Genomic DNA, 24,774 nt, shown 5'->3' with positions numbered 1-24,774 from the left:
ATTGACTGTGTGACCCTGAATGCAGCCGCACTCACACACCCACATTTTACTCGCGCACAGTCACTGCAACATATTTACACCTGATGCACTGTTGCAAAAACACATTTTCATGATCATGAAATAATCCCCTTAACACACTTAAGCAACTCAGAAATGGTTCACCTGTACAGTCTACACTGTCTAAATGAGGCTTGAGAAGAGTGCATACTCAACACTCCATCAAGTGTGCAGAGGCAAGCCATATGTCTCGCTCACACTGCATGCCTTGTAAACCAACTGCATTTTAGGCTTGTGTTCATACAGTGAGCAATAAATTAGGCAATGCAATAGACCTAAAGAGAAACGCTGATAACACAATAGAGCAAAAGAGAGGAGTTAAGCAAAGATCCTGGTTAGAATGTATATATTAAATAAAGGTGAACTGAATGAAATACAGCTTTAAATGAGTCTCTGTGGTTAGGGGTTATTTGTTAAATCATAAGCAGATATTTTGTAAAACTCATTCACAGATTATTGTATTTGTGCATCTCTTTGAATATTGTGCATGTGTTTCTGTGTGTGACAAAGTGTAAGAAATGCCTCAACAGTTTGCAAGATCTTCTAAGATTAAAAGAAAACAGTGACACTGCCCTCTACAGGGTGGATTAAAGTGTTGTACATAAACTGACAGGGATGTCCTTGTTTTTAAAATAATCTCTGCAGTCCGATCTTTCATGTTGCTTTGTGTTTCAGTCCATGAGCCTGATTGAACTGGGGAACCCATCTCAGAGTCTGGAGAACGTGTGTCGTTGGGCCTTTTTGCAGCAGAAGCAAGACACGGGTGACGCAGAGTATCATGATCATGCCATTTTCCTCACACGCCAAGAATTCGGCCCTACGGGCATGCAGGGTATTAAAGGACATGATAAACATGCTAAATAATGTTTTGCATATATTCTTGCTGCATGCTCATGCTAGAGAAGTATGCTCCCTCCTTCCTGTGCCTCATATAGTTTGTGAGGTGCACCGTGGATTTAGAGGTTGATGGTTTTCTATGCAGAAGAGCACAAACTAACAGTCAGGCCCAGGGGAGAGGCCTCTAAAGCCAGTGGCCCAGTCAGCCAGAAGCCCTTCAGCTGCCCTTGGGCGTAGCCTTCAGCAGCAGAAAATCAATATACAGAGAAGAGCCAGCCACAGCTCCACAATTAAAGGGAGTGCAGGACAAACACAGGAAGCTGAGATTGGCATTTGCAAAGAGAGAGGCCAACATCTTGGAGTTAGGTTTAGACACATAGCATAAATGGTTATGGTTTTTTCTCTTCTGCCATGGATTTTTTGCAATTATATATCCAAAATGTGATACCCCTAAATAAAATCCAGGGTAACCAAATGCCTAAAACCTAACCTAACCTAATTAGTAAGTCTGTAAGTTAATCTCAGTATAAATACAACTGCACTTATCCGGGACCGCAACCCGGTCCCAGATATAGCGGAAGACGATGAGTAAATACAACTGCTCTGTACATTATTGAAGAAAAAATAAACCAGATGTGTGTTTTGATTTGATAAACAAAGTCTAATTGACTCAATATATTTTTTAAAACATTTATTTATCGGATACAGATTTAAATGAGCATTAAAAACATCTAAGATAATATTTTATACATTTCTTTCTAATTATGTTTTAGCAGAAAGTCAGGAAATCTCTAACATTACTTTTCTCCTCCGGGTTATTCAGGTTATGCGCCAGTGACAGGGATGTGCCATCCTGTGAGGAGCTGCACTTTAAACCACGAAGATGGTTTTTCTTCCGCTTTTGTGGTGGCCCATGAAACCGGGCACGTGTAAGTGTTACCATATACCAAATGTCTGTATTGATCTTTGTCCTTTCCATTCACTCCCCACCAATTCCCACCTCTCTTCTTTTTCTTCTCTGCATACGTAGACTTGGGATGGAGCATGATGGTCAGGGAAACCGCTGTGGCGATGAGGTGCCCTTGGGCAGCATCATGGCTCCTCTGGTGCAAGCTGCCTTCCACCGCTTTCAGTGGTCTAGATGTAGCATGCAGGAGCTGGGACGCTACCTTCAGTGAGACACGCACAGTGGAACATATCAATGCATGCAGAGATGTTCAGATGAGTTTTTAATGTTCAGCTCTAATGTGGTTGTTTTTTACACATAGCTGCTATTTTTCAAAATGTTCTATATAAATCTGCAAAGTAATACTTGTTTAGTTGGATTTTGAAAAAAGTAATAAAAGATCAAAATAAAAAACAATACAAACCCAAGAATTGAAGATGCAGATTATTTTAGGGTTTGTGTGTTACACTAACTAAAGCATTTTTTATATATGCTTTAATTTTAAAGTTTCTCAGAGTCTTGAGTAAAACACAGCTTTTTCTCTCACCCACAGTATAAATATGACACAATACAGGCACCTGCTACAGGATTCTGGATATGTATTTTTCTTTTTCTTTTGGAAATATACACATCGACACAGTCTGGGAGATTATAAAAATACTATAATAACTATGTTTTGCCAGTATGTGGTAATAGAATAATCATTAACAGCGTTAACATTGTCTAGTGTTGGGCAAGAGATTCTCCTGAAGCAGCTGTAGCTCATGCTAATTTCACACAGTTTGCCCTTTTCTCTCACTTATTAACTTCGCCAGCTTACATCTGAAGTTTGTTGGAAAAATACTGACGAGAAACTGAGAAAGATGTGGAATCTGAGATCGGGCATGTCCAAAGTGGGCCCCCATATCATTGTTCTAATAACCTTCAGACATCCAGTTCACACATACATATCCTTAGAAACTGTGTTTGAAAATCTCAGGTTATCTCACCAAAAACTTGTAATCAAGAGGTGCAAACAGAGCTGAAACTTTCATTTTTATAAAACATATATGTTATTATGAATAGGGCACACAATCTTATTGTCCTAGCCAGTCTTTAAAATGGAAAAGAGAGACTATTTCATTTGAGGCAGATGTGTACCAAGTCATCAAACCTGAGCTTACTGTAAGGTAACTGCAGCAAAATTTTAATTTGGATAAATGACCCTAACCCTTATTTTATTACTGTAAATCTTTGTCAAAAATTTGCAACAAATATTGTCAAAAATGGACCAAAAATGTGGGGGAATTACAAGTAAGGAAATAAATTGGAAAAACTGAGAACAAAAATATTTTTACTTCACCTGCAGTTCCTATGACTGTCTTCGGGACGACCCGTTTGACCACAACTGGCCATCACTCCCTCAACTTCCTGGTTTGCACTACTCCATGAATGAACAGTGCCGCTTTGACTTCGGTGTGGGCTATACCATGTGCACCGCGGTAAGAGACCCCTGTAGTCTACCAACACCTGCTTCCTTCATCCTCCGGCTGAGGGCACCTTTTTGGTACCATTAAAACGTAGTGTTGTTTCAGCCTCTCAGGACGCCTGACAGATAAATGTTAAGTCTTAACAGAGTTTCAAAGTGTATTCACTGTGGTTTGTAAAATAGCACAGATTTTTTAAGTATTTGCCCAAGTTCTAAAAGTTGGGCTTCTTAACTTAAGCCCACTAATACTTACTAGTGTATTCAATTTAACTCAAATAAGTCACACATACGTAGCCATTTACGTTCTTCTGATGTCCTCTGTTTCCTCTAACGGCCTCTGGTGGGATTGACATCTTGCTTAAAAGCAGGTAATTTGTTTTGTTAGCTATTACTTTTTCATGTCAAAACTTTAATTTAACAAGAAATGCCTTACTATAGCCTTTCGGTTTCCTTGATACCACAGTGCCTTTACACGAACCTGTCAGAAATAACATTTTGTAAACACCAAAACTAGACGTTTTATCAAGCTGCAGCATCTTTTCTGCCATCTTTACCTCCCTTGCAGTCAGCGTCATCTTTTCTTTTCTGTGACTGTGAAGCCACTGTGGCACCCTGTTGCAAGGCTGTTTCTTGAATAAGGGCTTGCTCAGGGGCTTTGCACACGTTGCTAGATTACCCTCTATTCTCTTGTCAAACTCATTCCCCTCAGCTACAAAAGGCGGGCCAGTCAGGATCGCAGGTAAGGCCACTGCACCTCCAGGAGGACGTGTGGACGTGTTATTTATTGTGTCAGGTTTTCTCATTCTTTTTGTCCCCTAGAGTTGTCATGTGTTTGTAATGTTGCTCCTTTATTTCTGTTTTGGTTGTACTTTGTGCCTCAGTTTAGTCAGGATTTAGTCTGCAGGATTCTAAAATGCTTGTGCTTTGAGAGAAGGCCGCTTGAAAATCCTTCAAAACAACGTGACACTTGCGATTCATTTGTGTGGTAATTATGGCTCTGCCCAGCACTGTACCCAGAGTCCTTTTCTGCAGACTGGTGGTAAATCACTGCAGCTCTGGCAGGAAGAGACTTATTATATTGGCACTCTTATGAGTGTAAATGAATGGCAAAGGTTGGAGAGATGTCTTTCCCATCCCTGGGAAAAGGGCTCAGCCAGAACAGAGGCCCTTTTTTCTTGTGTTTTAGGATCCTCCAGTCTATGTATAGCTGATGATTACCTACTGCAGTCTAAGCCAATGTTTGTAAGTCTACTCCTGACCTGTAGAAGTCCCCCAGGGTCATGGTAGGTGGGAGGTTCTGTGGAGGGGAGAGAGGAGGGCAGGCTGGTTAGTTTGAAGGAATCTTTGGTTTATTTCAGACAGGGAGAGGAATTTGGTGAATTTACTTCTCAATCCATGTCAAGACACATTTTACCAGTCACAGAAATCTCACCTTTTGACTTCAAGCTCTCTGCCCTCTGACCTCCCTTACAGGGCTTTGCAAAAGTATATATAACACCTGATGTCATAAAATTGTTACAGGCACAGTGCATGCAGTGCGTTTAATGTGATAGACCAATACAAAGATGTACATGTGAAGTGGAAGGAAAATTATATTTTTTTAATGGAAATCTGAAGAGTTTGATATAGATTTGTGTTAAGCTCCCCTGAGTCAATACTTTTAAGAACCACCTTATGCTGCAATTACAGCTTCACATCTTCTGGTGCCTTTCTACCAGTTTTGGACATCTAGAGACTAAACTTTCTTTCCTTTTTATAAAAAAACCCATTCTTTGTCATTAGATGGAGAGCTGGCACATTAATACACTGACCTAGACTATAACAGTGTAGCTCTGACTGTATTTCTAGAGTCATTGTCCTGTTGAACAGTGAACCTACACCCCAGTCTCAGGTTTTTTGCAGCTCCTATCAGGTTTTCTTCCAGGATTCATCTATATTTAGCTTCGACCATCTTCCCATCACCTCTGCTGAAGAAAAGCATCTCCACAGCATGATGCTGCCACCATGTTTCTCCATGTGAATGGTGTGATTCGGGAAAGATGCACTTTTAGTTTTTCTCCAGACAGTGTTTTGCATGAAAGTCAACATTTTCAATGCTGGTGTCCTCTGACTAGAGCATGTTTTTTCAACATGTTATAGTGGTGTCCCTTACAGCGGCAAACTGCTCATAGGACATCTTATGGCTTTTTTTCAGCAATGGCTTTCTTCTGGTGTGCACGACTAATAGTTGTCCTGTCAACAGATTCTCACACCTGAGCTGTGGATCTCTTACATTGCCTTTGGCGTCTTGGCATAAGGGTTTGCAGTTGTGTCATGCTCTTTTAATGTTCAGATTACAGACTGAATAGTGCTCATCAAGATGCCCAGAACTTGGAAAATTATTTTATAACCTAATCCTGCTTTATACTTTCTCACAACTTTATTTCTGACCTGTTTGCTGTGTTTCTTGGTCATCATGATGCAGTTTGTTCTCAAATTCTGTCTTAGAATCCCCTTAGCTCATAAGAGAACAGCTATATTTATACAGAGATTAGATTGCGCATTGGTGGACTCTGTTTTCCAATTAGGTGATTTCTAAAGGCAGGTAGTAGTACTGGATTTTATTTAGGGCTATTAGATTAAAAGGGGCTGAATACAAATATATATTTTGATCAGATTTTTTGTGTTTGTAAAACATTGCCAGCTGTCGTTTTCCTTCCACTTTATAGTTAAGTGCTTCTTTGTGTTTGTCTTATTAAAATGTCTTAAAGTTGCTGATTGTAAAATGAAAATACATGAAACAAGAAGTAGGATTACTTTTGCAGGGCTCTGTGTCTGTCAGTAAAGTTTGCATGAACTGCTGTGTGTTTCTCACTGAGTCCCATTGTAAACTGCAGTGACTCTGCGCAAATTAAGTGTTGGTATTGTTTGATATGTCTTTGCTACTGTTGTGGCATTTCTCCTCCCATCTCAACTTTACAGGTCCTTCTCAAAATATTAGCATATTGTGATAAAGTTAATTATTTTCCATAATGTCATGATGAAAATTTAACATTCATATATTTTAGATTCATTGCACACTAACTGAAATATTTCAGGTCTTTTATTGTCTTAATACGGATGATTTTGGCATACAGCTCATGAAAACCCAAAATTCCTATCTCACAAAATTAGCATATTTCATCCGACCAATAAAAGAAAAGTGTTTTTAATACAAAAAACGTCAACCTTCAAATAATCATGTACAGTTATGCACTCAATACTTGGTCGGGAATCCTTTGGCAGAAATGACTGCTTCAATGCGGCGTGGCATGGAGGCAATCAGCCTGTGGCACTGCTGAGGTCTTATGGAGGCCCAGGATGCTTCGATAGCGGCCTTTAGCTCATCCAGAGTGTTGGGTCTTGAGTCTCTCAACGTTCTCTTCACAATATCCCACAGATTCTCTATGGGGTTCAGGTCAGGAGAGTTGGCAGGCCAATTGAGCACAGTGATACCATGGTCAGTAAACCATTTACCAGTGGTTATGGCACTGTGAGCAGGTGCCAGGTCATGCTGAAAAATGAAATCTTCATCTCCATAAAGCTTTTCAGCAGATGGAAGCATGAAGTGCTCCAAAATCTCCTGATAGCTAGCTGCATTGACCCTGCCCTTGATAAAACACAGTGGACCAACACCAGCAGCTGACACGGCACCCCAGACCATCACTGACTGTGGGTACTTGACACTGGACTTCTGGCATTTTGGGATTTCCTTTTCCCCAGTCTTCCTCCAGACTCTGGCACCTTGATTTCCGAATGACATGCAGAATTTGCTTTCAAAAAAGTACTTTGAACCACTGAGCAACAGTCCAGTGCTGCTTCTCTGTAGCCCAGGTCTGGGGAATGCGGCACCTGTAGCCCATTTCCTGCACACGCCTGTGCACAGTGGCTCTGGATGTTTCTACTCCAGACTCAGTCCACTGCTTCCGCAGGTCCCCCAAGGTCTGGAATTGGCCCTTCTCCACAATCTTCCTCAGGGTCCGGTCACCTCTTCTCATTGTGCAGCGTTTTCTGCCACACTTTTTCCTTCCCACAGACTTCCCACTGAGGTGCCTTGATACAGCACTCTGGGAACAGCCTATTCGTTCAGAAATTTCTTTCTGTGTCTTACCCTCTTGCTTGAGGGTGTCAATAGTGGCCTTCTGGACAGCAGTCAGGTTGGCAGTCTTACCCATGATTGGGGTTTTGAGTGATGAACCAGGCTGGGAGTTTTAAAGGTTTCAGGAATCTTTTGCAGGTGTTTAGAGTTAACTCGTTGATTCCGATGATTAGGTTTATAGCTCGTTTAGAGACCCTTTTAATGATATGCTAATTTTGTGAGATAGGAATTTTGGGTTTTCATGAGCTGTATGCCACAATCATCCGTACTGAGACAATAAAAGACCTGAAATATTTCAGTTAGTGTGCAATGAATCTAAAATATATGAATGTAAAATTTTCATCATGACATTGTGGAAAATAATGAACTTTATCACAATATGCTAATATTTTGAGAAGGACCTTTATTCAGTGTTAATCTTCCCATACTCCCCATTTTGATTGACTTGTTAAGCAGAGCGTTTACTGTGGCCTGATGTTTTTGACTGTAAATGGTCTCTGTGCTCCCAAACAGTACCGTACCTTTGACCCCTGCAAGCAGCTGTGGTGCAGTCACCCAGACAATCCGTTCTTCTGCAAGACCAAGAAAGGGCCACCCATTGATGGCACCATGTGTGGGAATGGACAGGTAGTAATACATTTCTAAGAAAATGTAATGTTAAGGGAAACTGATTTCATCCACCATTTGTAGATACTGAATTAGCCATACTTTGGATTTCTGCTGCAGCACTGCTTTAAAGGTCGCTGCATTTGGTTGACTCCTGACATCATGAAGCAAGATGGAAACTGGGGCTCATGGAGCGAGTTTGGACAGTGCTCACGCACCTGTGGGAGAGGAGTGCAGTTTCGCACCAGAAACTGTGACAATCCCAGGTATTGCAATTTGTTTTCTTTTGTGGTGTCTACAGTATCTACTACAACTCTTAGCTCACCTGGTAAAAATGTGTAAAAAGCATTAAAATCATATTTTTATTAAAATGGCATAATCTCACTTTGAAAAATGTAAAAAATAAAACTCCAACCTCAGTGATGCTCCCTTTTACAATAGGACAACACTTAGTCTCCTCATGTAAACTTTGGAGCATTCCTCTAGGTACATAATCTCTACATCTTCTAGAACTGTGGGTCTTCTGTTAGAATAAGGTCTGAAGACTGAGATGGAAAGTGAATTTGGTGTCTGGCAAACCATTTCTGTGTTGGTCTGGCAAAATGTTTTGGATTATTTTTTTGGTTGAAAGACCCAATTAATACACTTTTCAGTTTCCACAATATTTGTATTTAACATCTCCTGGTGTTCTTTATAAAGTTCTCAGAGAAACATCCCCATCACAGATTCTCCACCTTACATAAAAGAGGACATGGCATGTTTTTCCACATATTTACCTTAAACTTCATGTCAAACCCAGAAGTGTTTGTTGTCGAAAAGTTCAGTCTTGAAAGAAAGAAAAAGTTTGATAGGCTGATTTTTCCAAGTGTTCTTATAATACTTTGCTCTCCCACTAGAGGCACTGGAGTAAAACCACAATCCTTCACTAGCAGCTGTAATGTTCAAGTTGATTGTTAAAGGGGTGGTTTCCAGGAACCAATGTCCCATTTTCTAAATGAGATTGTTGTAAAGTAAAATAAAATACAGTAAAAGCACATAAATAGTGTATTTGTAGGTCATGCTTTGTCATTATCATACCAAGCTTGTATCATGTGTAGAATTAACTGCAGCATTGATCATGACTGCCCTTTCTTAAGACCAGTCATGGTGAGAAAAAATACTTAGAATTATTTTAATGTAGATTTTTTTACTTGCAGCTAACTTCTAAAGTCATGCAAAAAATATTAATTGGTCAAACTTAGAAAACGAGTCTGTAATTAGCTGCACAGTGGCGCAGTTAGTAGCACTGTTGCCTTGCAGCAAGAAGGTCCTTGGGTGTCTTTCTGCATGGAGTTTGCATGTTCTCTCCGTGCATGCGTAGGTTCTCTCTGGGTACTCTGGCTTCCTCCCACAGTCCAAAAACATGACTGTTAGGTCAAGTGGTCTCTCTAAATTGCCTTTAGGTGTGTGCATGGTTGTTTGTCTTGAGTGTCTCTGTGTTGCCCTATGATAGACTGGTGACCTGTCCAGCTCCCAGGTGACCCTCTACAAGAGAAGTGTGTATAGAAAATGGATGGAGTCTATGATTACTTTTTTTTTCACTTGCCTTTCAAGGCTCCCACAGAACTGAGATTGAAGGCTAGATTTATCATAATTCAGACTGAGATTATGTTGATGCAGTAAAAGCTGAATTTATTAAAGCTTTGTACATATCTTTACCATGTATACTAATAACCATGACCAGCACTGTATATTTGTAAGGCAGGTTTACAAAATGGGGTTAAAGGGATCATTTTAGTTTAAGGGGTAATATAAAGCCAAGTGTTGTCCCTTTTGTTTTTCCCAGTCCAGCCAATGGTGGCCTGTCCTGCAGGGGGCCAACTTACCAGTTCCAGATGTGCAACACCAATGAGTGTGAGGACATCTACAGTGATCCCAGGGAGGAGCAGTGTCACGCCTCAGAGTGCAGCAACAAGCACCACTGGCTGCCTTATGAACACCCAGAAGGTGAGTAGACATTTCCATACAACAGCAGAACCAGGTTGACAGAAGCCAGGAGTGATTAGGTTCTGCTGGACCTATGTGTGATGTGTTTTAGAACATTTTGTTTTGTGTTATAAGGGTTAATGGGAGCACAGCTTTAAAGTATGACCATACCTCTTGAAAATATGCCATATTTTTAACAATTGAAAATAATCTAGAGTTTCATTTCTTTGTCTCCTGCACCCATTGGCTGATGCCATTTTAATCCCACTAATCCTCAAGTTACTCCAAGTTTTATAAATCATATACAAGGAATCAGATTAATACTGTAGAACAACCCTAAAGTTCACCCTCTAATACACTGAAACCTTTTACATTAAAGATACAGAAAAGTCCATATGGCTTCATAGGTAAAATTTGCAGATTCTACCTATGAATAAGCTGTGGTGTCACTTCCATCTTAATACATGTGAAATTATTATACACCTAAAGGAAAACCGTACAGCGAAGCACTGCACTCACTTCCTATCAAAATGACCTTACTAAATTGTTTTTCTTCAGTCGTATTACTTCTAAATGCCATGTTTTTTTTTCACTAAAGCATTCAGCATCTCAAATTACTTCTCCTTGTGTGAATATGCAATCCAGTCTGTGTTTGTGAGGGAAAAACTGTAGAGAGAGAGATGAAACTGAATTCCATTCATGGTCCATCATCGTTTGACTTCCCTGATAAGGGTGAGAATGTCGACTGCAGATGTGAAAGTATAATATTTCTCTAGAATTGTTTTTTTTCCTTGTATTACCAGCTGTACTGTAAAAATTACTCAAGAGATAAGAAACATGACGTATTAGGCAACCAGCTAGTTAGGAATTAATCTAACCATTTGGTTTTTGCTGTCTGAAGCTTTCTATTTTCTCACACAGAGAGGATAATATGTCTCCCCTATACAGCAGTGTTTGCCTACCACTTTCATCAACACCTTGTTGTGCAACAGCAGGTTTGGATATAAATAACTATTAATAAGTTATTGACAAAGTTAGTAATTTGAATAAATATTACCCACTCGTGGGATCACCTGATTATCAGGAATTAATAGCCAAACAGTGAGGGATTATTGCCGTATGTTCATTGTCAATCATTTAAGTTAGCTTGTTTTGCATTGTTCTTTTAGTGTGTTAGTCGGTTCTTGTTTCTGAAGTTTATGTGTATATTATGTATTAGTTTGTGTTGAGCCGTTCAGCAGGGTAACTGTGAGTGTGGAAAGTAGCTGGCACGCAGGCCTGTGGGGTTCGCTCTGTCTGTACATGTGCTCAAAAATAAAGTAATCAAAACACCATGTGGAGGTTAATTCCTGATTAACACAAAGAGCTACTCAGTCGCTTCGTGCAGCAGCATAATACTTTAGTCAAAAAGCTTTTTAACTAGGCTAGTAACATTCAGCTACCATGTACAAATGAAAAAATAAGGAAAACGAATAAACTCTGGAAAAAATAAAACTTAAACTCACAACCAATAAAAGGATATAGTGATATCACAGTTCAGTATGAATACATGTGTTTAAGCACCAAGGTTTGTTATGAAGAATTGGGAATGAGGCCAACTTTGCTTTGAAAGCTAACAAAGAACAACCCGTTAACAATGCAAAGCAGAATGGAAAACAAAACACAATTTTAATAAAATAATGTTTCCAAAATCTTTTTCTGAAAAATCGCCCACATGTACGTTTAATTACCATAATACAAGTATTAATGTGTCTATGGGCGCTGGTGGCGTGCTTCGACAGATCGCAGGGCAAACAGAGGGCACTATGTAGTAAACACAGCAGAACTAATGGTGGCTACCATCTTAGCATTAGCAAAGCTTCAGGTGTAGCATTAGCAGCTTGCAAAATGTGATAATATAGCAAGTTATACAGACTTTTTAGACATATTTTTAGAAAGGTTTAGTGAGATGAGATGAAGGGAAAACAGATAAACGGAATAACTTCACATTGCTTGAGTAAAGTCAGCAGTCAGCAGCTTTACAAAAAAAATCAGTTGCATCTGGCTTAGCATTCAAGCAGTTAATCACTTAAACAAAGCAAATACAATGAAAAAAACATTAAAATTGTTTTATCTTGAATTAAATTTCTCTGCCCAGACAGAACCTCTTACTGTGACAATTCTGATGAACAGTGGAGGGTACAGCACGGCCAATGGGCCAGTCAGTTGCATGGCTGCCGCTCTCGGTCTAGCGCCAGAAGTGGGCTGTTGTCCGTTACTGGTACACTCGTTCAGCACATGAGGCTACGATTTTAATGCTGTCTTCTTCAGGCAGTGGGGGAAACCGCTTTGTCGACGTAATTAGGGACATCGTCTCCTCTTGGGAAATCTATTCTCAGATTCTTAGGGCCTCAGACAGCTACGTAAGTTCAGGTAGATAGTCCTATTTTTGGCAGAGGTATAATCATCAGACATACTGACAGCGAACCGTACTTTACATGTGGTCCAAAGTTTTCTTCGGTGATACTGTCACCGAAGAAAACTTAGTCAGCCAGCAAGATCAAGACTCTCGTGCGCTTGAAAGAGATCTGGTGTGCCTTGAGTTTTGAAGCTCTATGATGTCACAGGGATTCCAGCTGTGACTCCTCCCTCCTGGGAACTGTTATGAAAAAAGGGTTTGTACTGTGCATTGTGGGATTAAGAGTTTTTACCAGTCTTTTTTGTTCTCTCATGTGTAGTTCAGTTCTTGTTCCCTCCCTGGTTAAGCCCAACAACCTTCTGCCCCCTCACAGCTGGTCTTAAAAAAAGGGAAGGCTTTTTTCTGTTGCTTTAAACTGTAATGTTATGACTATTATTATGTGTTAATGGTACTGGGAGAAGAGCAGACTGGCGGAGAGTGAGCGGGTTGATTTATGAATAGTATATCATGCTGATGCTATAAATACAGTGCCTCGGCAGTGTCTCTTTTTGACTGCACTGAATACATTTGAACAACACTGGTTTGATCAGGTGTCACTGCGCTGTGGACATGCTTTATTAGAAAGCACCTAGTACATCTATTGGTAATGCTATGAGTATGTGGAGAAGCACCTCATGCCCACTGTTAAGTATTACGGAAGATATATGATGCTGTAGGTCTGTTCCTGGGAACCCTGTTGGAGTAAATTACATAATGGACTCTTTAAAATACCACAACACTTTGAAACAAATCTGATGGCGCACCTAGAAAACAGAGAATGTGTTAAGTAACAGTGTGTCAGGCAGCAGACATGCAAGATGCATTACTCAAATATTGTAAAAAAATAACTGCACAAGATTCTACCAAACTTTATTGACTAATAAACCGCAAGGATTTGGAAAATACACTTATGGCAGTAAAGAAACGTAGCTGCAGGTGGGTTGATTGCAGACTAAACCCAGCTTAATTAACTCAAAAGTAAGTAAGAGTGTAACACCATCAAAAAGGCAGGGTCCAACCGAAATTTCAAGAAACGTTTAATGAATACAAACTAAAAGTCTAAACAAAATCATGAACACACCATAAACAATGGCATGGGCCATCATTGGGTCTTTCTGCTGTATAATAATCCATAACATATAACCCTATCAGCACAGAAATGATTTACCAGACACATAATCAACAGTCTTTCATGACCACCTCAGTCCCCAGACCTAAATCCTCCAGAAAACCTGTGGGGTAAGCTGAAGAGAATAAAGCCTGTGAGGACCCAGGACTCTGGACAATCTAGAGTTATTGTGCAAAGAGGAATAGTCAAAGATCACTCTCGCTGAATGCTCCAACCTTATGAAATGTTATAAAAGACTTAATCCTGACGTTCTGAACATGGGATTCTTTTTCCCTCTGAATGAATATACTCAAATTAAAGGTTGCATCTTCATATATGTTTTCTGTTTGAGAGTACTCTATGCTACTGCAATAAAAGATTGATATATTTGAACAGATATTTTAAGACTCTTCACACATCTTTACCAGAGGTTCCCATTATTGTGAAGCAAGCAGTAGTAGATTAGTTGCACGTCTGCCATCTGTTCATTAGAGTCAAAGCATTGACAGACAAGGTCTCTGGATAGTGGCCATGTGTGTTATGAAGTAGGAGTGTTCATTCTCACTGGGACAGTCTGCCAGGTTTAGTTTCTGTGGGCTCATGTAGTCGTAGTGTGACTCAGAGACACAATGAGACTCATCGTTATGTTCACTCACTAAGATCTCATTCAAATTATCACAATTATTTATAATCAGTTAGGCTAAAAAATATTCATACCCCTTAGATATTTAGGTTTAGAGTTATGTTTATTCAACCAAGAAGTTGTTTTTTGTTTGGAAATTTGACAGGCATCTCCCAAAAGACAATAAGACATTGTACAAGGGGTACCACTGGGGGCAAAATATCTGCTTTTATTTTAAATTAAAAAAATGTCCTTCACAAAATGATTTATCCTTTCTCAATCACCAGTGGAAAAGCCTCTATTGGCTGTCACAGCAGCCAAACCCTTCTCATAATAACTGCTAACAAACGTTTTGCATGTCTTCAATGGTATCTTTGACCATTCATCTTTGGTGATGAGCTCTTAGTCTTTGAGGTTAGAAGGCATCTTTGCCATTACCCTAATCTTAAACTCCCTCACAGATTCTCTAGAAACACAGATTCTTCCTCTCAGATTTAAATCAGAATTTGGATGGGCCTGTCCAATCCGTTAATATTTTTGTCATCTAACCTTTTCTTCTCTTCTTGAGATGTGTCTTTTGGGTTATAATATGCTAAAGCCTCCAAATTTGCCCAAGATCTCTGCAGACTGCCTGATATTGTTGTTGAGAATCTTGATGTTGTCTTCCTTTATCTTGCCATTTACTTTGATTTAGTTGCATGCCCCATTAGCTGATAAAGAACCCAAAATCATTATGTTCTCTGCACTGTGTTTGACCTTGGAAATGATATTCTTGGGGTTGACCGCTTCTCTTTTTTACGCTAAATAAAAGCTACATCATTGTGGCTACACAATTAAATTTCTGTTTCATCTCACCATAAAACATAAGACCAGAACTTCTTCTTTGTCTAGATGAGATTTTGCAAAGATCAATTGGGCTTTTGTGTGCCTTACTACAAGAAGCCCTGTGCTCCTTGGACTACATCCATGGAATCCAGCAGTCCATTGGACTGTCTGCCTTGAGGTCTTGCCACCGGCTTGCCTCAGATTCTTTAGGATGGCCGTATCTGTGATCCTTGGATTCTCTTTTACCTCATACACCATCACCATTGGCAGTTCAGGCGTTACTTTCCTTTTTTATAGTTTTCACTTGCCACAGACTAACTACAGAGAGTTGCTGTTTCTCACCAGTTGAGGTGATTAAAAACAGCTTTCCCCAAATAATCAGGGTTAATAAGAGGGTTCAGAGCATGGTCTATTTTGACTCCTGCACAACAGACTCACAATTGAATTCATTTTGTGCATGTTCTTTTATAACAAATATGTCAGACAAGGTTTATTTTTCTTTGACACATTGTTATATCATATTTTAACACATATCTGTATCTTTTCCAAAAAAAAAAAACATGTTCAAGTAAGAAGATTACTTTAATTCTGCCACTGGCATGAATAAATATAGGATCATCTGTGTTAGCTGATGCAATTACACAGTCAGGATAAACTGGAACAAAAGATTTATTGTTTAATGTGAAAATGTGTTTGCTCCCTAGCTGACAAACGCTGCAACCTATATTGCCAGTCAAGGGAAACCAGAGATGTGGTCCTCATGGATAAACTGGTGCTGGACGGCACACTCTGCTCGTACAAAGACCCGCACAGTGTGTGTGTGCGTGGAGACTGTGTGGTGAGTCACTTTATATGTGTGGTTGTGTGCCTCAAAGTTAAACAGCTGCACTTATTCTGATCAGCTTCCTTGGTTTTCACTTACAGAAGGTTGGCTGTGATGGCGTGGTGGGCTCCCCGAAGCTGGAGGACAAGTGTGGAGTGTGCGGAGGCGACAACTCCCACTGCAAAACCTTCAAAGACACAATCATGCGGACTGCTAAAAAGCAAGGTAAACAGACAAAACTGAGTTGGTTTCGTCTGAAAAGAAAAACTGCTTGAATGTAGTCTTTTCTCCTGTCTTCGTTGTCTTATACCTAAATAAACATCGCCCTCTAGAGGAAGATGCATGAAAAGTCCCTAAACCTGAGGGAAATTTGACCATATGTTTCCATGAGAACATTGCCAAGAACTTACGTCAAAAGTTTATGAGCTAATGTTGAGTCTATTATCTAACTACTGAAGTCAGGCAGACCTATGAGAACAGGATTCCTGGAAGAGTCTATTTTTTCAGGCTCAAAATAATAAAAAGTTTTCCAGTGAGACAGCTTTTCTGCTTAGGTGTTCTGTCAGGAAACTGCAAATTGAGCTCTTTGAAGAAGGAGGGCTTAAAGATATTAGATCCAACAAACTCTTTGAGTGTGTCATTTCAGGCTTCCTTAAAGTTCTGGAAATCCCTAGAGGAGCAAGACATTTACTGATTCAAGAGCTGAAAGGCACCTCACACACTTTTGGTACGTTGCACCAAGCCTTGCCTCTATTTCTGTCATGCACATCTGTATTTGTTAGCTTTTTTTATGAAGAATTTTTTCTTTCTCGTTCATCTACAGCTGTTAAAAACGTGGCTTCAGGACTGTTTTTCCTAAATGGGGAAACGGAATACCCAGAAACCCGTTCTGTCATAGAGAAGGGGGTGGAGTGGGAATATGAGAATGACAAGGACAAGGAAACTCTTCAGAGCACAGGGCCCCTCAGACATGGAATTCTGATAATGGTACTAACAACAGGAGTGAATTGCACATTATGTTTTTGTGATCACAAATCTTAAATTCAACCAGTTTTCATTGGTTTCTCTTTGCTGATCTCTGTTACAGATGAAATTACATGGAGATGAGGATGTAAATTTGTCGTATAAATACTTGATGAATATTGATGGTGACTCGACCATTCAGGACAACATGCTTGTGGAGGACAGTGCCTACGAATGGGCTCCGAAGAGATGGTCCTACTGCTCCAAAGCATGTGGTGGAGGTATGGAAAAAATCCAAGGAGAAAACAGCAGTCACATTTTGCTTCCTCATTATTATATGCTACAATTATCTACCTTTGCCTTTTCTTTAGGGAAGCAGTATCTGCGATATGGCTGCAGAAGAAAGGTTGACAGCAAGATGGTTCACAAAATCTTCTGTAACAAGTCCAACATGAAGCCCAGAGGAGACATGAGAGACTGCAACCAGAAGCCTTGCCCTCCACCGATGTATGTACAGGTCCTTCTCAAAATATTCGCATATTGTGATAAAGTTAATCATTTTCCATAATGTCATGATGAAAATTTAACATTCATATATTTTAGATTCATTGCACACTAACTGAAATATTTCAGGTCTTTTATTATCTTAATACGGATGATTTTGGCATACAGCTCATGAAAACCCCAAATTCCTATCTCACAAAATTAGCATATTTCATCCGACCAATAAAAGAAAAGTGTTTTTAATACAAAAAACGTCAACCTTCAAATAATCATGTACAGTTATGCACTCAATACTTGGTCGGGAATCCTTTTGCAGAAATGACTGCTTCAATGCGGCGTGGCATGGAGGCAATCAGCCTGTGGCACTGCTGAGGTCTTATGGAGGCCCAGGATGCTTCGATAGCGGCCTTTAGCTCATCCAGAGTGTTAGGTCTTGAGTCTCTCAACGTTCTCTTCACAATATCCCACAGATTCTCTATGGGGTTCAGGTCAGGAGAGTTGGCAGGCCAATTGAGCACAGTGATACCATGGTCAGTAAACCATTTACCAGTGGTTTTGGCACTGTGAGCAGGTGCCAGGTCATGCTGAAAAATGAAATCTTCATCTCCATAAAGCTTTTCAGCAGATGGAAGCATGAAGTGCTCCAAAATCTCCTGATAGCTAGCTGCATTGACCCTGCCCTTGATAAAACACAGTGGACCAACACCAGCAGCTGACACGGCACCCCAGACCATCACTGACTGTGGGTACTTGACACTGGACTTCTGGCATTTTGGCATTTCCTCCTCCCCAGTCTTCCTCCAGACTCTGGCACCTTGATTTCCGAATGACATGCAGAATTTGCTTTCATCCGAAAAAAGTACTTTGGACCACTGAGCAACAGTCCAGTGCTGCTTCTCTGTAGCCCAGGTCAGGCGCTTCTGCCGCTGTTTCTGGTTCAAAAGTGGCTTGACCTGGGGAATGCGGCACCTGTAGCCCATTTCCTGCACGCGCCTGTGCACGGTGGCTCTGGATGTTTCTACTCCAGACTCAGTCCACTGCTTCCGCAGGTCCCCCAAGGTCTGGAATCGGCCCTTCTCCACAATCTTCCTCAGGGTCCGGTCACCTCTTCTCGTTGTGCAGCGTTTTCTGCCACACTTTTTCCTTCCCACAGACTTCCCACTGAGGTGCCTTGATACAGCACTCTGGGAACAGCCTATTTGTTCAGAAATTTATTTCTGTGTCTTACCCTCTTGCTTGAGGGTGTCAATAGTGGCCTTCTGGACAGCAGTCAGGTCGGCAGTCTTACCCATGATTGGGGTTTTGAGTGATGAACCAGGCTGGGAGTTTTAAAGGCCTCAGGAATCTTTTGCAGGTTTTTAGAGTTAACTCGTTGATTCAGATGATTAGGTTCATAGCTCGTTTAGAGACCCTTTTAATGATATGCTGATTTTGTGAGATAGGAATTTTGGGTTTTCATGAGCTGTATGCCAAAATCATCCGTATTAAGACAATAAAAGACCTGAAATATTTCAGTTAGTTGAATCTAAAATATATGAATGTTAAATTTTTCATCATGACATTATGGAAAATAATGAACTTTATCACAATATGCTAATATTTTGGGAAGGACCTGTATACGCCATTTTTATCAGTTTTTTTTTGTGGTAAATACAGTCAGATTAGGCATAGCATTATAACCAGTGTCGGTTGTAGTGAAAAACATTGAACATTCATCATGGTATCTGTTTGTAGGCAGGCAGCAAGTGAATATTTTACCAAGTTAATGTGGTAAAGCAGGAAAATTTGATGAGCGTAACTATTTGAGTAAACGTGACATGGACCAAACTGAGATGGCTCAGTCACTGGGTCAAAACATCCAAAAACTGTGGGATATTTGATGCACATGTGGAGAGAAACAACAGAAGAGCTGTAGTAGTTCAAATTGCTAAAGATGTTAATGCAGCCTTTAATGGAACAATGTCCGAATGTTTCATATGAGGCTGCATAGCCTCAGACCAGTCCGGGTTCCCACTATGTCTCCTGTCCACCAATGAGAGGACCACCAACTAATAATTAGAACTAAACCACAGAATAATGGAAGAAGATGGCCTGGTCCAAAGAGTAATGTTTTCAGCGTTACTTGCCTGTGTAACATACACAGTCTTCTCTGAGGGTGGTTGAGGTACCATACCACAAAGGAAAAGTGCTTCACTTCAAGTTTGTGAGTTTGATCTCCAAATTCCCCAGATGTCCAATTAAGCATCTGTGGGGTGTGCTGGACAAACAAGTCAGACCCCTGAGCGGCCTACCCTGCAACTTACAGGACTTAAAGGTTCTGCAGCTGACATCTTGGTGTCAAATACCACAGCACACCTTCAGGGGTCTATTGGTTTCCAAGCCTTGACAAGTCAGGGCTGTTTAAGCAGCAATAGGGGGCCTAACAGAGTGTGAGGTGGGATGTCATAATGTTATACCTGATTATGTATAATGACTACGTTTGGACAGCTTTAAGCTTCTACCACTTTCAAATTACTTTGTTTTTGCAATTCTTAGTTTGGTCACCTTTGTTTCCCCTAATTATTTTTTTTTTCTTGCAGCTGGGTGACAGGGGAGTGGCAGAACTGCAGTAAGCTCTGTGGAAAGACGGGCATGCAAGTACGCTCTGTCACCTGTGTTCAGCCTTCGGAGGACAACACGACACGCCTCATTCACAATAAACACTGCAGCGACGACCGTCCAGAGTCCCGCAGGTCCTGCAACCGATATCCTTGCCCCACGCAGTGGAAAGTTGACCCCTGGTCACCGGTATGCACCCAAGAAATGAATCAAAAAATTTACAGGGGTTGGACAATGGAACTGAAACACCTGTCATTTTAGTGTGGGAGGTTTCATGGCTAAATTGGACCAGCCTGGTAGCCAGTCTTCATTGATTGCACATTGCACCAGTAAGAGCAGAGTGTGAAGGTTCAATTAGCAGGGTAAGAGCACAGTTTTGCTCAAATTATTGAAATGCACACAACATTATGGGTGACATACCAGAGTTCAAAAGAGGACAAATTGTTGGTGCACGTCTTGCTGGCGCATCTGTGACCAAGACAGCAAGTCTTTGTGATGTATCACGAGCCACGGTATCCAGGGTAATGTCAGCATACCACCAAGAAGGATGAACCACATCCAACAGGATTAACTGTGGACGCAAGAGGAAGCTGTCTGAAAGGGATGTTCGGGTGCTAACCTGGATTGTATATAAATAACATAAAACCACGGCTGCCCAAATCACGGCAGAATTAAATGTGCACCTCAACTCTCCTGTTTCCACCAGAACTGTCCGTCAGGAGCTCCACAGAGTCAATATACATGGCCGGGCTGCTATAGCCAAACCTTTGGTCACTCATGCTAATGCCAAACGTCGGTTTCAATGGTGCGAGGAGCGCAAATCTTGGGCTGTGGACAATGTAAAACATGTATTGTTCTCTGATGAGTCCACCTTTACTGTTTTCCCCACATCCGGGAGAGTTACGGTGTGGAGAAGCCCCAAAGAAGCGTACCACCAAGACTGTTGCATGCCCAGAGTGAAGTATGGGGGTGGATCAGTGATGGTTTGGGCTGCCATATCATGGCATTCCCTTGGCCCAATACTTGTGCTAGATGGGCGCATCACTGCCAAGAACTACCGAACCATTCTTGAGGACCATGTGCATCCAATGGTTCAAACATTATATCCTGAAGGCGGTGCCATGTATCAGGATGACAATGCACCAATACACACAGCAAGACTGGTGAAAGATTGGTTTGATGAACATGAAAGTGAAGTTGAACATCTCCCATGGCCTGCACAGTCACCAGATCTAAATATTATTGAGCCACTTTGGGGTGTTTTGGAGGAGCGAGTCAGGAAACGTTTTCCTCCACCAGTATCACGTAGTGACCTGGCCACTATCCTGCAAGAAGAACGGCTTAAAATCCCTCTGACCACTGTGTAGGACTTGTATATGTCATTCCCAAGACAAATTGACGCTGTATTGGCCGCAAAAGGAGGCCCTACACCATACTAATAAATTATTGTGGTCTAAAACCAGGTGTTTCAGTTTGATTGTCCAACCCCTGTAAATATTGATGTGTTTGCATGAAAATAATTGTACTTATCCTAAATAAATAGTTAATTGCATTGCATGTGTATTATTGTCCTGTGCTGCCAGTGTTCAGTGACTTGTGGAAACGGGACGCAGCAGAGGCAGGCACTGTGCCACACCAGGGACAACACCATTGGACTTTGTCTAGACAGCAAGCCTGACACAATCAGAGTTTGTCGAATGGAACCATGTCGCAGTAGGTGTTAAACAAACTCCACTACAAATAATTATCTGCCATTACCTAAAGGGTCCAGGCTAACCAAGTTTAGTCTGAAAACCACCCAAACATCTTCCGAGTTCACCTCTATTTCCTTAGGTGTGGTATGCACCAGCAAATTAATTATTATTGATCATAAAAGGATTTCATTACATTTTTCATTCTTTCTGAAACCTAAAATCATACATCAAATGCTTGTCCTTTGTTGGTTGGTCGTAGCCATATCTGTGGTGTAATGATTTTCATCATTTTTAGGCTTCAGTTTAAAAGTAACTAGAGCACAGCAGTGGTGCTTTTGGTGGTTGTTTAAAATTATATATTCTTTGCCGACATTCACTTTTATTCCTCATCTTTTGGTAACTGTTATGAAATAATCCTGTAAAACAAATCCAGATTTCTTTGTATGTGAAAAAAAAACTGTCTAGATATATGCAAAAAGAAGTTATAACAAGTTTATAAACAATTTTTGAACCTGTCAGAAAGCATCACACCCTCTTTCAAGCACACTTTCTGTATTTTACCTCATAGATTTTCTACTATTTCTGTGTCTCCTTTGCAGAGGGCTCATCAGACCTCAACAAGAATGGCAACATTCTGATCCACTGGCTTTCCCGCCCCAACCCCAACTACCCAAGGATCTCATCACGTAAAACCTCCCTCTACAGCTCCCAGCCCAGCCTTCACAGCGACAGTCGCAGCTGCATGTCTGTCCTCTGCTGGGCCCTGCCCATCTCTGTCCTCCTATCTCTGCAGGGCCGGCCCCGGCTGGCCCCCTGACCTGCCCTTCCTGCTGCGCCTTGTGCCTGTGCCCACGCCCGTATGAGCGACCGGCATAGCTTTTGCTTCTCTTTTGGGGGGGATGTTGTCTCTCTCTCTCTCTGTGTCTGAGGCGGCTCTGGCTGGGGGAGGTCTCTGGCTCCTGTGTGTGCTAGTTGGTTCTCTCTTGCTCTGTCTCTCTTTATCTATCTCTCCTCTGTGGAGCATTGTGTTGTAACCGCTGGCCAGTCGAAAACTCAAAAGATCAAGAAAAAACGTGGTGTGAAAAGGATTCCAAGTGGCAAACGGGTTTTCACTGACACCTCCTGTGATGTGTCGAAGGGCCGTTTATGTGTGAGGGGATCCCCACTCCTCTCTGCATTTGGTGGCCATGGTTTGCGCCAGCTCGCTGCGTGATGTTATGGATTACCACACCTGGGACGCAGCAGGGCTTTTCTTTTTTTTTTCTTTTTGTAGTGCACTGTCAATGTAGGAGAAAAAGAGATGTGAAAATAATCAGAAATGGTACATAAATATCTATATAGAAAAAATATCTATATCTAAAAAATATGAAAGCTTTATTGTGAATGTGATCTGAGGACAGCTTTGCTAAAGTGCTCATCTTGACATCTCGGTTCCATTCGGGGATGAAAATGGCGCTCCCATTTCCAGATTGACAGGAGCTCAGCACAGTGACAAGAAGTAATGGGATCTTTTTTTTTTTTCTGGTTGATTTTATTTTTGCAAAGTGAACTGGCGGATGATAAGAAAAGAAGAATTCAAAATAAAAAATAAAAAACAGGGTAGTTTGACCACTTGAGGTTGCTTCCCATTCCACCTCATCATCAGCCATCCTCTCTTTGACTGTTATACAAAAGTTCAATAAATGCAGCTTATTTGTGCTTGCAGACTTTAAACAATACATCTATAAATATATTTGTATTTATATATACCTATAAATCTAAATCTATATGAGTACCAATAATATTAATAACGTTTTACCATGAATAAGCTGTTGCTTATTTGCCTAAAACCTTTGGACTGCTATTGATCGCTTAGATCCTTGACTGTTATGTGTATTTTTTTAATGATTTTACATGAATACAGATAAATATTTAATAAAGGCAAAGTGTTTTGTTGGGAACAGGTTTGACCCATATTATGCAGGACTTGGTCAGTTAGTTGCCTCTCCATTCGCTCAGATGGATCGGTGGTTTATTTGTTGCTTCTTGTTTTTCTTTCAGGATAGGATCACATTTTATTATTGCATTCATCACCAGGATGTTTGGACACATGTCTGTGAGAGCATGCACCTGTCCACGTGCAAGTCCATGAGTACATGTGCAAGGGTGGATGCGTATCTCTTCATGTAGGAGCATGTTTGCGGGGGTGCTAAATCATTTGGGCTTTTAACACACTGCGATCAGATACAGAAATACCTCATAAACTTTGATTTTCTTTTTTAGAGCGTCCGGTGGTCTCACTTTATGTTTTTTACGAACATTAACTACATGAACAATGCCTTATCTTGGATTGAATGTAATGGCATTTATCTGTGAAAGAGATGGCTTTACTCATTCAAAGTTTCACTCAGAATAGAGGCAGCTTCAACTTAACAAACTCACACCCGCCAACCATCAAAACCTATCAAGCTGATGTCGGATCAGTGTCCGACTACTGGAAAGGATTTTTAAAGGGCCTAGGGTACTGAAACATATGGCATCTTGGAGAACAAAAAAACAACACTTCAGACTTGTCATTGTATTGTGATCACATATTTCTGTTGTGACTATGTAGCGAGCTATCCAAGGTTTCCTTCTGCTGGAGTTGGACTGTACGAGACCAAGCCAGACCTAGCAGTGCGATACTGTATATAAAATTGGTGTTGACTGTATTTAATAATGTTCATGACTGTTATCTTCTTCTATAATATTCTATACTATGGGTAACTGTTTTGTGGCTTCACTGGCCTGCTGCTTGGGGCTGGCTAACTTTCGAAGAAACATTCAGATGGACTACGTGCACTGCGTCTATATGCACTTTGATTTATCAGGGAAATTTTATTAATGTTTTGTAAATGTTTCATATGACACTTAATGTGCCATTCCAGTTTTTACATCATCATGAAAATTCTTTATTTTCTTTAAAAAGCTAATATAAGTTATGTACTTCATGTTTTCTTTCTCAGTCAATTACCAGATTGACTTGTTGATTTCCAAGTAATCAAGTGTTTTACCAAAGTGACTGTGAACTTGTAACTTTCGATACAGTTGAATTATTTTTCTTAAAAAAAAAAAAATATCTATATACCTAATTAATGAGCTGGAGGTGGGGGCATACATCTCATTGTTTCAGTTCCTGTCATTCTCAACAGCAAAGTTGTATCAATAAAAATGTTTTAAAAAGTG

The 24,774-nt window shown here is 40.6% G+C and overlaps 1 protein-coding gene across 3 annotated transcripts in view; it reads left to right on the top strand.

Moving 5' to 3' along the window:
• The window catches only part of LOC124860390 (A disintegrin and metalloproteinase with thrombospondin motifs 2-like), a 228,144-nt gene that overhangs the window by 198,463 nt on the left and 4,907 nt on the right, over positions 1–24,774 (top strand). The window contains exons 6-22 of one of the 3 annotated variants that reach the window (XM_047353688.1): positions 733–889; positions 1,718–1,823; positions 1,925–2,068; positions 3,189–3,321; positions 4,018–4,047; positions 7,939–8,052; positions 8,152–8,297; positions 9,857–10,017; positions 15,693–15,826; positions 15,913–16,036; positions 16,458–16,538; positions 16,635–16,798; positions 16,899–17,055; positions 17,146–17,281; positions 19,858–20,065; positions 21,460–21,589; positions 22,170–22,256. In XM_047353688.1, coding sequence (XP_047209644.1) covers positions 733–889; positions 1,718–1,823; positions 1,925–2,068; positions 3,189–3,321; positions 4,018–4,047; positions 7,939–8,052; positions 8,152–8,297; positions 9,857–10,017; positions 15,693–15,826; positions 15,913–16,036; positions 16,458–16,538; positions 16,635–16,798; positions 16,899–17,055; positions 17,146–17,281; positions 19,858–20,065; positions 21,460–21,589; positions 22,170–22,256 — 2,212 coding nt within the window. Of the gene's footprint in view, positions 1–732; positions 890–1,717; positions 1,824–1,924; positions 2,069–3,188; positions 3,322–4,017; positions 4,048–7,938; positions 8,053–8,151; positions 8,298–9,856; positions 10,018–15,692; positions 15,827–15,912; positions 16,037–16,457; positions 16,539–16,634; positions 16,799–16,898; positions 17,056–17,145; positions 17,282–19,857; positions 20,066–21,459; positions 21,590–22,169 lie in introns of all 3 variants that reach the window. The other 2 variants (XM_047353690.1, XM_047353689.1) reach the window with 2 other exon arrangements.

This window comes from Girardinichthys multiradiatus, chromosome 23 (assembly GCF_021462225.1).
Source record: "Girardinichthys multiradiatus isolate DD_20200921_A chromosome 23, DD_fGirMul_XY1, whole genome shotgun sequence".
Classification (NCBI taxonomy): Eukaryota; Metazoa; Chordata; class Actinopteri; order Cyprinodontiformes; family Goodeidae; genus Girardinichthys; species Girardinichthys multiradiatus.
The sequence above is the reverse complement of the archived record's forward strand: the minus strand, read 5'-3'. Positions and strand labels throughout refer to the sequence as shown.